Source organism: Chroicocephalus ridibundus, chromosome Z, assembly GCF_963924245.1.
Source record: "Chroicocephalus ridibundus chromosome Z, bChrRid1.1, whole genome shotgun sequence".
Lineage (NCBI taxonomy): Eukaryota > Metazoa > Chordata > Aves > Charadriiformes > Laridae > Chroicocephalus > Chroicocephalus ridibundus.
The window spans coordinates 58,672,813-58,687,043 of record NC_086316.1 but is presented as its reverse complement, the minus strand read 5'-3'; the positions used below and the strand labels follow the sequence as shown (position 1 = coordinate 58,687,043).

General features: G+C 45.6%; 1 protein-coding gene across 4 annotated transcripts; it reads right to left on the bottom strand.

The window, feature by feature from the left end:
- Window positions 1-95: 95 nt before the first annotated feature.
- TMEM171 (transmembrane protein 171) lies at window positions 96-13,844 on the bottom strand. 4 transcript variants are annotated; one of them, XM_063319399.1, is made up of 6 exons: window positions 13,598-13,844; window positions 10,813-10,941; window positions 7,863-7,976; window positions 6,676-7,395; window positions 4,837-4,978; window positions 96-469 (listed from the first exon to the last, which is right to left on the bottom strand). In XM_063319399.1, exons 4-6 carry the CDS (start codon window positions 7,304-7,306, stop codon window positions 247-249), a joined length of 996 nt encoding a protein of 331 aa, XP_063175469.1. In that variant the 5' UTR covers window positions 7,307-7,395; window positions 7,863-7,976; window positions 10,813-10,941; window positions 13,598-13,844; the 3' UTR covers window positions 96-246. The 4 variants fall into 4 exon arrangements, with proteins under 4 accessions (XP_063175469.1, XP_063175470.1, XP_063175472.1 ...); XM_063319400.1 differs by lacking the exon at window positions 10,813-10,941; XM_063319402.1 differs by lacking the exon at window positions 10,813-10,941 and having other exon boundaries at window positions 13,672-13,844.
- Window positions 13,845-14,231: the final 387 nt, after the last annotated feature.

Genomic DNA, 14,231 nt, shown 5'->3' with positions numbered 1-14,231 from the left:
TGAAGCTATAACAGAACAAGATGAGCATTTAATATTCTTGCAGTGAACCAAACCTCTTCAGACTGCTTGCTCAGAAGCCCAGCATTATCTAATATTTCTTGAAACCCAAATTCACCATTCGTGCTTTTTGATGAAAAATTAGACACAGCCAACATTATTGCTTTTATTACAAAATGTAAATAAATTCAAAAATGGTAAATCTGAGAGTACAATTTAATTTAAAAATTAAGTCTAAGTGACAGTCCTCTATGAACTGGTGTCAGATGTGGCTAAGGAAATAGATGAAGAAGACGAAGATGGAGAATATTCGTAATTTGTTATTGATGCTTTTTCTTCGTATTTTGGAGGTGATTCAGAGGAGAGGTATAGCATTGGTAAAATATCTGAAGGTGAGCTGCTTCCAGAAATTGTATATATGGTTTCACAGTCTCTAACAGCAACTGTTCTTTCATCATCAGCAAGCTGTGCTCTACAAAACACAAAACTGCATATTAGCATAATTCATTTCTCTACAGTGAGTGAAATTCCACTTGATTTACATAAACATACATGTATGCGCACACTCCCTAAAAATCCCAGAAGCTAAGAACTTGCACAAGCGTTAGGATTTCATTCTGCGGGCCACATTATGACTCATACGAAAATTCTATTACTTCAGAGGGGAAGGGCAAACAAGCTCCCTTCTAACCTTTCACATCACCAGCCACAGCCTGGCTTATGGATATTAGCTGCTTCTGTCAGGGCTATCTCACAATCTTATTAAATCTTCTTCTGATCCTTAGCTCCTAATGTATCTTCCCTTTTGTAGTCTATCACATACACACTGTCCTTACAAAAGACAGCTACTACACTCAGCATTGCATTGCAAAAATCATAATCCTTAGCCATTTGAGATCTTACATGAAAGGCAACTTGAAACTTTTATTAAGCTTTCCAGCAGCCTGTGACAGCCAGAGTAGCATTCCGGCTCAGAGATGGAGAAACAGAAGCAACTGGACACAACCAGACTGCTAAGTTCCCAGTGACAGTCACAAAGGGCAGCCATCCTCTGACCACCATAACTGGATCCCAATCAGTTGCACCCACATGGTTCTGGCACCCTGCTCATCTTGCCATCAAGCTGGCCCTCAGCATATTGCTTCCTCAGAAAAGGGAAGAACTCCTTGTTCCTCATGATTCACTCCCAGAGCTGACACTCTTGCCTTTGTGCATACATCTGTACCCCCACCAACACTGCGTGAGGAGCTGGAATACAGAACACAGTCACCCCATCTTCAATGCTGTTACTGGTGTGTGAGAGTGTGTGTCTAAAGGAGAGAGAACATACCACAAGACAAATGCTGAAGCACTATGTAACAGACTGGAGGAAAAAAACAACCACTTTTGGGATCAGCTTTCCACAGGCTCTCTCATCCAGCACAGCCTCCACCACAGCACTTGCTGACAGAATATGGAGCAATGGACTGAAGAGGCAAATCACATTTGCCTAGCAACCACCCACGTATGAAATGGGTATTCCCTTCCAGCTTTGGGATCTTCAACCATGGCACTATTAGGAGGAACGAGGCCACTGCTTCTTCTCCTCCATGAAAGGGCTTGGGAACCAATATGCACTAGTCGAGATGCTATGGCTGCTACCAAGTGCTGAGCCATAGGACAGCATGACCGAGTGAAATACCTAGAGGTGGTACCAACTCACAGGGTCTCTGTGAGGACCCTGGGGAGCATGGAGGGGCAAAAGCTAGAGCACCCCCAGCCACAGAAGATCAAAGCAGGAGGTCAGCGTTTCTGCACCCAAGGTTGAGGTATTTTGTCCACTCCACTAGAAACTACCCCAACAAGCTGGGCTACAAACTGCCTCTTTGTGTACATATGTTCACAAGACACCGAAGTCCAGGTAGGCAATCAACAATGACTGAATTGATGGGATCACAAAGTTTGGAGCACCAGTACTGGACATTGGTGGGTTGAGGCAGCTGATCCAGGTGCAGGGGACTTTGTAGGAGAATGGGCAAAGGACAGAGGGGTCACCTGGTATACGTACCAGTAGGTAGAGCCCACTCCCACTCCACAAGAAGTCTGAGGAACTAGCTTTTTTGCCATTCCCCCACCGTCCTTTGTTTTTCCTTTCTCAGTGCAGGATGTGCTGCTTGCGTTCTTTCACACTCTGATAGTCCTTACGAAGCACGTGGGCAAGCAGCCCACATCTGAACTCAGGGCATGAAATTAAGAGGGTAGAGAGGACTTGTGGCCCTCGGTTTTGCGCATTGTACTTTTACACACAGGTGGTACAAGAGTCACTCTGTCTCTCAGCTGCTTGTTAGGCTACAGCAGAACACATACCCTCCCATATTTCTTCCAGTTATCCAACCCAGCCTGGTCTTCTAAATCTATTTAAACTGAAATGTTTTATGAGGGTGCCCTTGGACCATATTTGAATTGGCCGTCTCGGGGCTACCAGAGCAAGTAATTTCTCCACATACATCCGTTTGCTTGGTATGTACATCTGGGATGTACAGGCCAGAAGGGAGTTACAGTGCATTCTGGAGCACAGACAGGCTCTGCGGTGCCTAACTCCAGGACTAGCAGCAGCTGGTATGAAACACCTTCCAGCTGTGGATGCCTTCACCCAGCCCAATAAGAACACAGAGACTTTATGTTAATTTCTTCTTTCAGCAGCAGGAGCTTATTTTCTCTCCTGCTTGCTCCAGGTATCCTTTGACTGCAGCAGTATAGCTCTGAGAGATGATATATTTCACTTGCAATCTGAGAGCAGGCAAAGACTTTTATACTTAAATAAAATGCTGCTTCACACAATTTGTGCCTGGTTATGAGAGTCACTGCTCTCAGGAAAGCACTTTTGCTTGATCAACCCTGACATCTTCTCGTCCCCGTTATCTACCCTTGTCATCTTGAATTGGCAAGTGTTTAGGGCACTGAGCGATCAACAGATTCTCATCAGCTTTGTACAAAAAGTACTCCCCCTGAAACAATTTAAGTGGAAAACCAGCAGACTAAATGAATTACGCGCATAGCTAGGGTTTATTAGGCATTGCATCCCCCAGCATAAGTCACCAACCTCAAGCTGGATTTCAGTCAGTGTGAACCAATCACCAGCTGTCTCCTTTCCTTTGGTAGCGTGTGATAATTCTTTTGTTTGGGGGCCAGCTCCACTGTCCACTAGAGAGTGTTGCATTAGTAGCAAGGAAAAGTGAGTAGGGCTCTTGATAGAGATGTGTTTATTCTGTATTTAAAAAAGTAATTTTGAGAAAAGGCTTCTGGTAATAGCAACAGAAGGAGGCATCTGCTGTCTCCAACAAAGATGGGGAGAAAGTGTTTGGAGGAGGCAATTAGGAAACAGAAGACAGTATGAGTTGTTGATGGTGACTGACTAGAGAACAGAGTGCCTCGCACAGATGGGCTGAGCCTCAAGAATCCACCAGGTATACTTCAAAGGATGACTAAAAAAATCACAGACATGGCTGCTCGCAGCATGCTAACAAGAATAAGCACCACTGCTAACACAAGTATCCTCCTCCTGTGGCATTTACGTCTTTGGGCAGGAAGAGGGTTCGTGCTTGCTCGCTTCAAAAGGAAGATTAGCACTAGAGTTTTGAAGAAGTACTGACATCAGGCACACAGCTGGTCATGGAACGCACTGTTTCATGTGAGTGGAGAAGTCTGGAGTATAGCAGCTATTAAAGCAACGGCCCAACAACTACTACAACTGGACACAGCCAGGCAGGCTGCGGCTCTTGCTGCAGTGATGGTGCTTAGGATGCTGCAGGTATAGTCTTGTAAACCAAAGTCATCCAGTGAAAGAGTCCCATACCACCTTCTGACTCACAGATCAACACCAAGTTGATGTAAGACCTTCCAAAAGGTAAAGCCAAGTCAATTCTGGATCATTAAGGGCATGAAAATAAGTTGGGGGCTCTAAGCACGTGGCATGTAGCTCTCCCGGCCAGATCTAGTTCTGGCTCCTAGCATGGGGCCCTTGCAGTGACCTCTTTCACCCTCAAGTTAGCAGCCCACTGGTGATAACCCACTGGGGATAAATAACCCTGAAAGTTCTTGTGGTGTAGACAACTCTTCAGTCAGTTGGCAGCTCTTGCTGCCTGAGCTTGGTGGTGGCAGCATCTAGCAAATCAGGTGTACTCAATTTACGGAAAAGTGGCTGTATGGTTAAGGTACAACATCTTGAGATGACTCGAGATGAACTTGACATTGCAACTTCCCTTTTAAGCTCCCTGGAGCCTTGTCCTGCAATATCAAGGTATCCTTTTATCTTAATACACTGCCACAGCAAAAACAAGACAGACCAGCACAGCAGGTCTCGCAGAACAGAAAACACTAAAATAGCATTCCCAGGGTCACAGGGCCTGAGTGTAAGTGTCTTGAAGTGTCAGTGCCCCCTACATTTGTTCTACAGAGGCTTCCTAAAATCTGGCAATGTGGATATGATGCCACTGGGGCGCTGCTGTCAAGGGCACCTTCTCTTGGACAATCTGTGGATGAAACTTAATCTAAGTATATTTAGGCTACTGAATCAAGGCTGTGTTTTCACTTCAGAAGTTCTTTTCAGTGATAATAAACTGGTAAGAATTTAACCCTCCTGAAGGACACTCTGGGGTTTGCGATTCCACTTTTGTACTGGGATATTTTGATGCCATTTCAAGTAACGTACCTGAAGTAAATCAAGTGATGCACTAGAAAAGTGCTGCACTTTGTAGTGCCTACTAGAGAGTTAATTCACAGTGATTATTTAAGAACGTGGTCTTGGGTACCTTAAGAAACATCTCAGACTTCCAGAGACAGAGAAGGAAACAGTCTTACCCATCACTGAAGATAGAGTGGTATGGTGGAGGACTTTCACTTGTAGGCAAGCCACTTGACATAAGACAACGTGTCACAGTTGGTGACATAGGGTCAGCAAAATAAGGAGGTGGTGGAGGCGGGAATATCATTACAGCATCACCTAGAAAAAACCGCACCAATTACTACTTCTGAAAAATTGAGCACCACTGTTTATTCTAACTCTATCCTAGAACCTGACTTCAGAATTATAGTATTTGTACTTGCCTACCTTTTAAGATAAAGTGCAATGATCCCACATACAGAAATGTTGTATTCTGGGGTGTTAAGGTACACTGGAAGTATGTTTGAACCCCAAATTATCTCAAACTAAAGATGCAGTATATTCATAAATGGGAGATTTCATTTAAAAAAATACAGATGGGGAGGGGGAGTGTTCCTTCTCACCAAGAGACACAAACCTCTTCGCTGTTCATAGTTACTACTGGCTCACTTTAAGAGTAGGCAAGTATTTACTTTCCTCACATATCTAAAATAGGGTGCGTTTAAGTTTCTCCACATCTACTGCAGCAACAAAAGTATTCAAATCATTAATGGTTCTGATGACTGATTTTGTGTGGCTTGACAGTTTCCCTACTAAATACTCACAGCTGAAGGCACACTACTAACATTAGTACCAGGACTCTATTGATAAATAATTCACTATTAAGTGTACTGTGCAGCATATCTGCTTATTTCAACTTCGTAATTGAGAAGTTTCAGATTTATTATTTTTTTTTAAACATAGTTTATATCAGTCACTGAGCTTACATAATTTATATAAACATTCACAGCTGCCTAGCACCTTTTTTCCTTTGTAATTTGTGTGTGGCGACAGGTTGGGGAGCACCAAAAAATGTTAAGTGAGGTGGAGAGAGTGTTTTCTAGATGAGCCACCACTGTTCCAGAATGTCACTATGCCAACCAGACCTCAGCCTTCAGCCTTTCAGTTTTACTTTTCCTGACTGGAAGTACAAAAGGAATCCACTATTTTTTCTCCCTTGCCTTTAAAAACAATCTGAATTCCTTTCTACGACCCTTTGATTTATCCTGGTGGCTGGAAAACTGATTTCAAACAAGGATGTTTTCTGAGAATCGCCACATTACAAGTCTGCACATTGGTTTGACAGGCAGAAGGAAAAGATTTTGCATAATGAATTTCAAGTCCAGTCAGTCAGATGACAGTCAAGCAATACTCATTTATCCTGTCCCGGAGCTAGAAAGTTACCAGAATAATCTATGCACAGAATGTATTCACAGGGTATTAAAAGCGGTGCTATATGCAGGGGAGCATTCCCTGCTAACATACCACTTTTACTCAAATGCTGTGCAATTAACAGAAGCATCTTGCAATTACATCTCTGACTGATGGAAAATGTGGCTATGATTAAAAAAAAAAACGTGCAATACACTGCTCATGCATCAGGTTCTCCTGTCTAAGGGATCAGAGCTCAAGGCTAAAATAAATCTTAAATATAGTCACAGAAGTCATTAGACCTGTGATTTGCAGTGTCAGCTACACTCTTTGGGAAAGGAAGTAGGATTGGACTCATTTGTGTCAGGTTATGTGGCTTCTTTTGCCTAGACAGTCAGACCTTTCATTTTGTGACAAAGAAGAGGTTTTGTCTTTGAGAGAAGGGCAACTGAATTGACCATATAGAAAACATATGAGACAAAGCAACATTTTTCTGGTTTGGCTTGTTTGACATGCCAGAAGTGACATGCTTAGAGCTCAAATAAGTAATATTCAGAGATAAATCATTAGTGGAAAACAACCCCCTTCTAATTCTCAAATGTAAAGTTCACACATTATTTACCCACCTACTGTAACCTGAAAAGATTCAGGGCTCTGAGGATGTTCTTCACTTTCGCAAGATTCTTGGTTGAGATTTAAGTTTTGTTTCTTTTTAACATGAGCTATCACAAAGAAACACAACCCAGTGAGCACAATCAAAGGTCCCATGATTTGAAGTGACAGGAATCCACAGCCCTGGAGGTCCACATCAGAGCTGCCGGTGTGGTTGAGCTGTATGCTGTGCCAGCCAGGGCTACAGCCAGGAACCCAAATGCCCAGGATGCTAATCAGCATTCCACTAGTTAAAAACAGGAATCCAAATATGAGAAACTGGGCAAACTGACAGCTCCCATGACAAAAAACAAGGCTGTACACCTGCTCATTTTGCAATTGTCTTTGTCTTATATATAGCCTGGCCCTTGATCGTGCCAGTAAAACACAAACCAGTCCAGTTACAGCCAGCACGGGCCCAGCAGCCTTAAGGACCTCATTACAGTCACTGAAGGTTCCAGATGGGCATGACTGGAGAATAAAGACTGAAAGCAGGAATCCAGCGCAGAGCAACACAGCTCCAAAAACAAAAAGGAAAAAAATAAGTTTCCCATGTTGTCCATTATTTCCTTCATCTCCTGGTGCAGGAACAGCCACTGGATACATTACAACAGAATGTCCTCAAGCAGATGAGCTGGGGGTTTTTTGTGTGTTTTTTTCCTGTGAGCATTAAGTGGCAGAAAACTACAGTAGATCTGTGAACATGAAAATACATGAATCAAAAGAAGAGAAACACCAGTGGGACTAGCTACATTATAATATTTACTTCTGCATTTGCTACTCAGCCTATATTGTATACTCTCGGTGTATTTTCTGTTTTGTAGTAGCTCCATTATGGATTAAAGGGCCTAACCAATGTGCTGACATTGAATGCCAATGAAAAGACAACTTGCTTTACAGTTAGACTGAAAACAACAGTTACTCCTGTTGCACAGCTAAATTAATTGTTTCTTTAGCTACACAGTCTTATGATTAAGGGGACATTATTTTCAAAGGCAGAATCTTGTGAACAAGAACAGGACAGCTTTTCCCTTGAAAACAGAAAGCTAGTGGAAATTTCTGTAGTGAACGGCAGGAAGTGACAGCTCTTGAGAGAAAGAACCTTAATGCAAATGAATACTGATGCCTGTTGGACTTTTTACTAAGTAAATCTAATACATACCTTTTTGAATTCTATAAATCTTGCTTCTCTGTCTCCTGGCAATAAAGTCTTTAAATCAGCTCCATATCCTACACAGCTGCAAGAGCAAGTACACAGAAGATTTTTGGTTCTGTTCTGAAAAGATAAAAAAAAAAGAAAAAAAAGCCATACTAAAAATCATGTACTTCAAGTCTCACTGATTCCATAGTTAAGAGTTGGTAAGCATACTGCTCCCACACTTCCTTTCAACTTCCCTTACTCCCAAATCCTTTGTCTGTGCTCCAAGAAAACTGTAAAAAGAAATATAACAAAGGTGGCTCCCAGAAGGCTACTGAGCTCACAGGAGTCCAGATTCAGAAGTAAAACAGAAGGAAACAGAAACTAGTGCTGATGCCAATAACAGTCCATGTGGTAGTATGGATGACGAATCTGCTGGATGTGGACAAACTGGGAAAGGAAAAGCTGGACTGAAAGTTAGGACAGAGTGCCATTCAGTGAGCTCTAGGAAAAAAAATACTGTTTCTGCCATTACCCACAAGGAAGTTTGTGCTTCTCTGACACTTTGGGCTACAGGGCTCAGATGGACACCTGTACTCCATACCGTGGTGAATAGCAACAGAACAGATCTCAGTCCAAGTGGCTACCATCCATCAAAAACCAACCTGAGACCCACGGGAATTTCCGACTATGGAAAGTAGCAAGTTTGGATGGATCACGAGAAAGCTGTCCCCTACCAACTGCAGGAGGCACCCAAGTGTGCTCAAATTACAGTATTTTAACACTGCCTTCTTCCCCTCACCAGCAGTCTTCCACAACGGACAACTTAATCTACAACTTGAATGCATCAGGAAGGATATATAGGGACTGAAGGAGTTTGTCACAGATCCAAGAAGGGAACTGGCTTAGTTACTGCTGTTTGTTAACCTTCAGCCTTCCCCCTAACAGCTTCCACTGCCCTACTACTAATTCAGATGACTGGAAGCTGAAAGTCAAGTTAGACTGACTCCTCCTTACATATGCCTCAACAACAGTTATTCCACAAGAAAAAAAAAAGTATTATGTGATTTCTGGAAGCAAACTGTTGAACATGTGTCAGCCACAACAAGCTTTGCATCACTCCCCAGTAACTGCAGTGCCCCACTGGGATGAAAACAAAACACAACCATAAAAACCCACTAGTCACTCAAATACATAATTATTTGTCTGCAATGCAAAGCGATCTATCAAGTTGCTTTACTTAGCGACTTGTAAGAGTAGGACCCAATTAAAGAATCAGCTAAGCAGATACACAAACGAGAAGGTATTAGATGTTTTACTGCTGAACATCAAACCAGCCCCCAGCAACACAGGAGAAGGCAGAGAGCAGCACACAGGAAAAAAGCACGAGACTCAACAGGGAAGGAAACAGGCTGCACCACACAGCAAGGCGGCCACTGCAGGAAGCAAAAAAGTCTCCCAGCTGGCTACCTCAAACAGCAAAACTGAGGGACCTCCCTTAATGCATCCATTACCGTGGTGAGTGAATTTGCAAACTACGTCTGCTAAGTATTTCGTCGCTGTTCTGAATTCAGTCTATCCCTCTGCTAAGACTGGTTTGAAAAACTGCTAACTGAGGCTCCCTTGGTAGAAGAGTCACAGCTTCACTCTGAAAAAAAGTTGTTAAAAAGAGCACTAAAAATAGGACAGTATCTCATGAAAAATAAACTAAAGAAATTCCGATAGACTTCAAACTGAAAACCTTTAGCCAAGCACAATTTCAATACTGCATGAGCTGGAGTCAGTTCGAAGGCTCCACTTCTGAGCAGAGAAGATGGATTAGGTTGGTCACTTCCTCAATTTCACTGGTCTTTCCTAGGTTAATAAAATTGTTTCTCATAACTGCATATGCTCCTTCATGTCTAGGAATTTTCCCCATTTTCAGAATTGATCTGAGATAGCTCAGATTTACTGACCTACCAACAAATGCACAAAACTGAGTAAAGAGCCTCTGAAATAAAAAAAAAAAAACACCAAACCACCAAAACAGCAAATCCCAGTTTCAGACACAACTGTCTTGAGATATTTTTCTGCTGAGGCACATTAACCATTATAACAGCAATACACTATAATTAGAGAGAACTCTGAATCCTTTCTTTGCAGTTCCCTCTAGGGAAGAAAACATGGACATAAGTACAAGTAAATTAGCACAAAAGGAAATAATGTGAAAGAAAAAAACAAATTCAAACATTTAGCCCTTAAAAAGAAAAATCTAGAGATTTGTTCTCATTACTCCACCACAGCGCCTGCTTCTCTTCCACCAATCTTCTTGTTATGAGATTAAGTTAAAACACACATTAGAAATGAAGCATGTGCATATTTTCTTAATTCTTTCAGGCCACAAAAGAAGAAACATTCAGAACAGTCTGTTGTGGCTTTGAAGATGAAAGCCACAGACTCTATGCTGCAAAATCCAAGGGAGGACTAATTTTCATTTATGCTACCACCAAATTTTAATAGAAAACCCAGTGCAAGATTAAGCTTTATTTCTTGTGTTTCAAGAAATAGTATTTTAAGAAAGAAGCAAGCCTTATATTGACTATGTGCTTGAAATACTTCCATTAGATCTGATATCTCCACAGGCATATTGACATAGGGGAATTTTCCCTTCATATTGAACCCAAGTCTAAGAGCAGACATGGAAATGCCAGGTCAGAAACTGCCAGAATAAAATCCAGTCATGTGGAGGCAGTTGAGTATGAGGGAAGAGGGAATTAGAAACAGAGCTTATAAAGGAAGTCTGGTTATGAGCTTAACTTAAATGACATAGTGCTTTACCGTTTTGTAAGTCTGGCCCATGCCAGGTATATAGAATAGGAAATAACACTACAATTTCTTCTATTTTTTCTGTGTAACACTCGTAGGGCAATTTTCACATTATTGACAACCCCAAGGATTTTAAAATACAAGTTTTAATGACTAAAATGGGACTTACTGCTTTCTGTTTGAACCTTCAGAGTTCATATTGTCCAAGATTTCCACTGCAAACACCAGGGCCATAAATTTACTGCCCCTTAACTCAGATGAAATCTGATAGCCTCATGTAATCATATGAATTCAGGAACTGAGGATTAAAAGAAAAAAAGCATTGGAAGAATTAAAACACTGCTGTCCCCCTGTTTTATGTTTCCCAGACTAGGCCATGTTCCTGCTCTTTCACTTGCAAAAGCACCCAAATCATTTCATGCAGAAAGATCAGGTCTGGTCTGTGTTGTTATTTCAAGAACTACAATACCTTGTCAGCTGTAGTCCACAATGGAAACCCCATTATAAGTCACAAGCCATCCTTTTCAAGAGTTTTCCATATAAGCATTTTCACCCATCCTTCCAATTTTTGAACTGCTACTGGGAAGTTGCCACTGCCATTGTGTGGTTTCCCCCCACCTCCCAAGGTTTCAAATTAAAGCATGACTCCTGGTAGGACAAGCCACCTGGAAGGAAAAGTCCTCTCAACTTCATTCCGTTTAACTTCCATATCAAAACGTGAATGGCTCTCCACTTCCTCGCACTCCCTGTATCTAATTTCCTCCTCCATTCACATCTGTCTCTGTACCCATGCCATTTTCTGTTCTTTATTACATCGGTTTTCCCCCGGATGTTACTGTTAACTTGACATTCAGCAGAAGCACCCATCCATGAGCACAGCCGGTTAAACCGAAGTAAACTGGAGTTTGCCACCTTCATGCTCACGCTCGTCCCTCCCCATGGTATTTTCAATCGCTTGCATGAAGAGCAACATGGGAAATGCCTAACAGGATCTGCTTTCAGTTTTCTACTTTCAAGCAACATTATGGCTACAAGCATGAACAAGTTTTGAGATGCCAAATACATCTAATTTGACCTCTTGTATATGCAGTCCCTGAACTAGTGCTCTCATCTCACGGAGCACACAACTCTGCTATCCCAGGAGGAGGACTTCCAAGACTTAGATGCTATGTGAAAAGACCTCTAAGCGCAGCTTGGATGCCACAGAAAGAAACTCTGTCCATGTGGGTTGACAAAATGATTGTGTCAGCTCACAGTACAAGAAGGGTAACACTATGCTGTTATTTATGATTGTTGCAAGTGAGGCAGGAGCCAGTCTCTGGAAAAGTGCCGGAAAGCAGCTGCAGTAGGAATTTCCAGAAAATGGGAAGAATCCTGCCAGTCTCCAGATACATGTGCGCCAGGGATCCTTCTCACCAGAAACTGGCAGGGTTAGGGATTCTTCAAGGAGCACAGTTCTGTCTGGCGCAGGTCAGAAGCTGCCAACTACCATCCCTGTGGGCTACAAGAGAAAGCTGTTCCACAAGTGTTCCCCGCTCACTCTGGTGGGGAAGAGATTCCTGATGCCACGGTAGATGTGAGGACCCCAAGAGGGTACCTGGACACAGAGAGGGGCTTGCAAAGCAATCTGGACAGCACCTAGATTCAACAATGGACTCTGAAGGGTTCCATGCATGTGGGTGGGATGCTTTTTACACACTGGTGGCACACCAGAGAGAAGTGAGACAAAGCAGCTCCTGTTTTCTGGAGTACCTGCAAGGAGACTGGGGACAAGGTACATGCCAGACCAGATAAAGCCAGACCTGACCTTCTTCAAACAGGTAACACAAGACAGAGCAGTTTCTGGCAAGGTCTGGGAAGGTCTGCCCCATGGGGCTGGTGTACCTCAAAGCAGCAAAAGGCACAGAGACTTACAGATCTTTGAGAGGATACAACTGTGATCATCAGGAAGATATAGGACTACAAAAGCTGCCCAAAGCCTTCCTGTCCCAGTTTCTTGAGGTTGGCCTGGGGCATTAAACCACAGCCAACTCACGGACAAGCAATTAAGCTCTACTCCATCTGTGAAAGACACAATCCCATGGCATACCCTTCCTCATACACCAGCCCATCAGGCATGCCCTCTTCTAAGTCACTAAGTCTTCTAAATCACACTAAGGCCTCCAACAGGATGGACCATGCCACAAAAGCACCGCTCCTGTGCGCCATGCTGGAGCGAGGCAAGGCCTGTCCACCTCTTCTCCGTGAGGGAGCAGCACCCGGCCCACGAGAAGCCCAGCGACAGCCTCCCCGCCAGCGCCTTCCTCACCATACACCACCGGCAGCAGCTGGTACGCTACATGTCAGCAAAACAACCCGAAGAGACATCCCACCCTTTCACGGGGATGGCCTAAAAGGTCACGGCGGGGAAGCAGGACGGGGAGCGGTGGGCTCTCCAGGAAGGAGATAAAGAGGCTTTCCTTACCGCAGGACATTCATGCCCTGGATAAGGGACACGCAGAAGCACGGCCCCCACCTCCACCCTTAAGGAGGATAAAAAATACAGGCCGTGGCAGCGGTCGAGCCGGCGGTGGCGGCCGCGAGCCGCGGCACAAGCGCCCCCCGCCAGCCGCAGCCCCCTCCCCGGGGGCAGCCGGAGGGACCCGCCGCCCTCCAGCCGCGCCCGCCTCCCGGGGGAGGGCCAGCCTACCGGAGGTGCCCCCTCTCCCAACTGCGCCCTGCCCCTCCTCACACCGGCGCCCATAGCCTTCCACCCACCCCGGGACGGGGACCGCCCGCCATTTTCGCGCCAGCCCGGTGGCTTTCTTCAAGGCCCAGGGGAAGGGCCCCGCCATGGCGGCACGCAGCGGGGCGGCCTCCACGCACCACGGCACGGCCGCCCTCGGGGGTGGGCAGAGCGGAGCAGGTGCGGGAAAGGGCCGGCGGCGAAAGGGCTCCCAGCGCCCGCCCCTTACCTGGCCGCCGTGCGAAGGGCTACCGTGGCGCAGCCGGCGCCGCTATTTAAGCACCTGCGGCAGGCAGGGCGTACCTGGGCGGTGGCAATGCGGGGCAGGGCCGAGCCGAGCCGGGCCGAGCCGAGCCGAGCCGCCCCGGCAGACCATGGGCGCGGCGGCCGCTGCGGCGGCACCGCCTCCCCTGGTGCCGAGAGCCCCGCCCGGCGGCGGCCTCGGCTGGCCAGCATCGCCCCTCCACCGCCCCGCCCCGCCCCGCCGCAGCCAGGGCGCTGCCCGCCCTCCCGCCCCGCGCAGGGAGGGGGTGGCCGCTGCCGGGGAGGCTCCGCAGCCGGTTGCCCAGGGGACTGGCCCGCCTCACGGCGGCTGTGCCGGAGTTGGGGCCCTGCCCGCTGCTCTGGCGGGTGAGGAGGAGGAGGTGCGAGGCGGCGCCACGTTACTCACCCCCCTCGAGGCGCTGAGGTGACCCGCTGCCCCTGGGTGCTGAAGGCCAGGCTGGGGATATCCTCCCACTGGCTCTGAGATTCCCAAGCTGATGGGCTGGAGTGCGGGCAGAGCTCGCTTGGGCAGGGCCGTTGCAGGCATCCCTGGAGGCTCGTGTATGTGGGCAAGGCCTAGCATGCCCCTGAAATGGCTT

Bases quoted from the DNA above. Each gene is read 5' to 3' on its own strand.
- TMEM171 (XM_063319399.1), bottom strand. From the start codon at position 7,306: ATGTATCCAGTGGCTGTTCCTGCACCAGGAGATGAAGGAAATAATGGA. The intron at 4,979-6,675 runs GTGGGTAAATAA...GGTTTTTTCTAG, and splicing joins ATCTTTTCAGGTTACAGTAG to GTGATGCTGTAATGATATTC. The intron at 470-4,836 runs GTAAGACTGTTT...TGTGTTTTGTAG, and splicing joins CACTCTATCTTCAGTGATGG to AGCACAGCTTGCTGATGATG.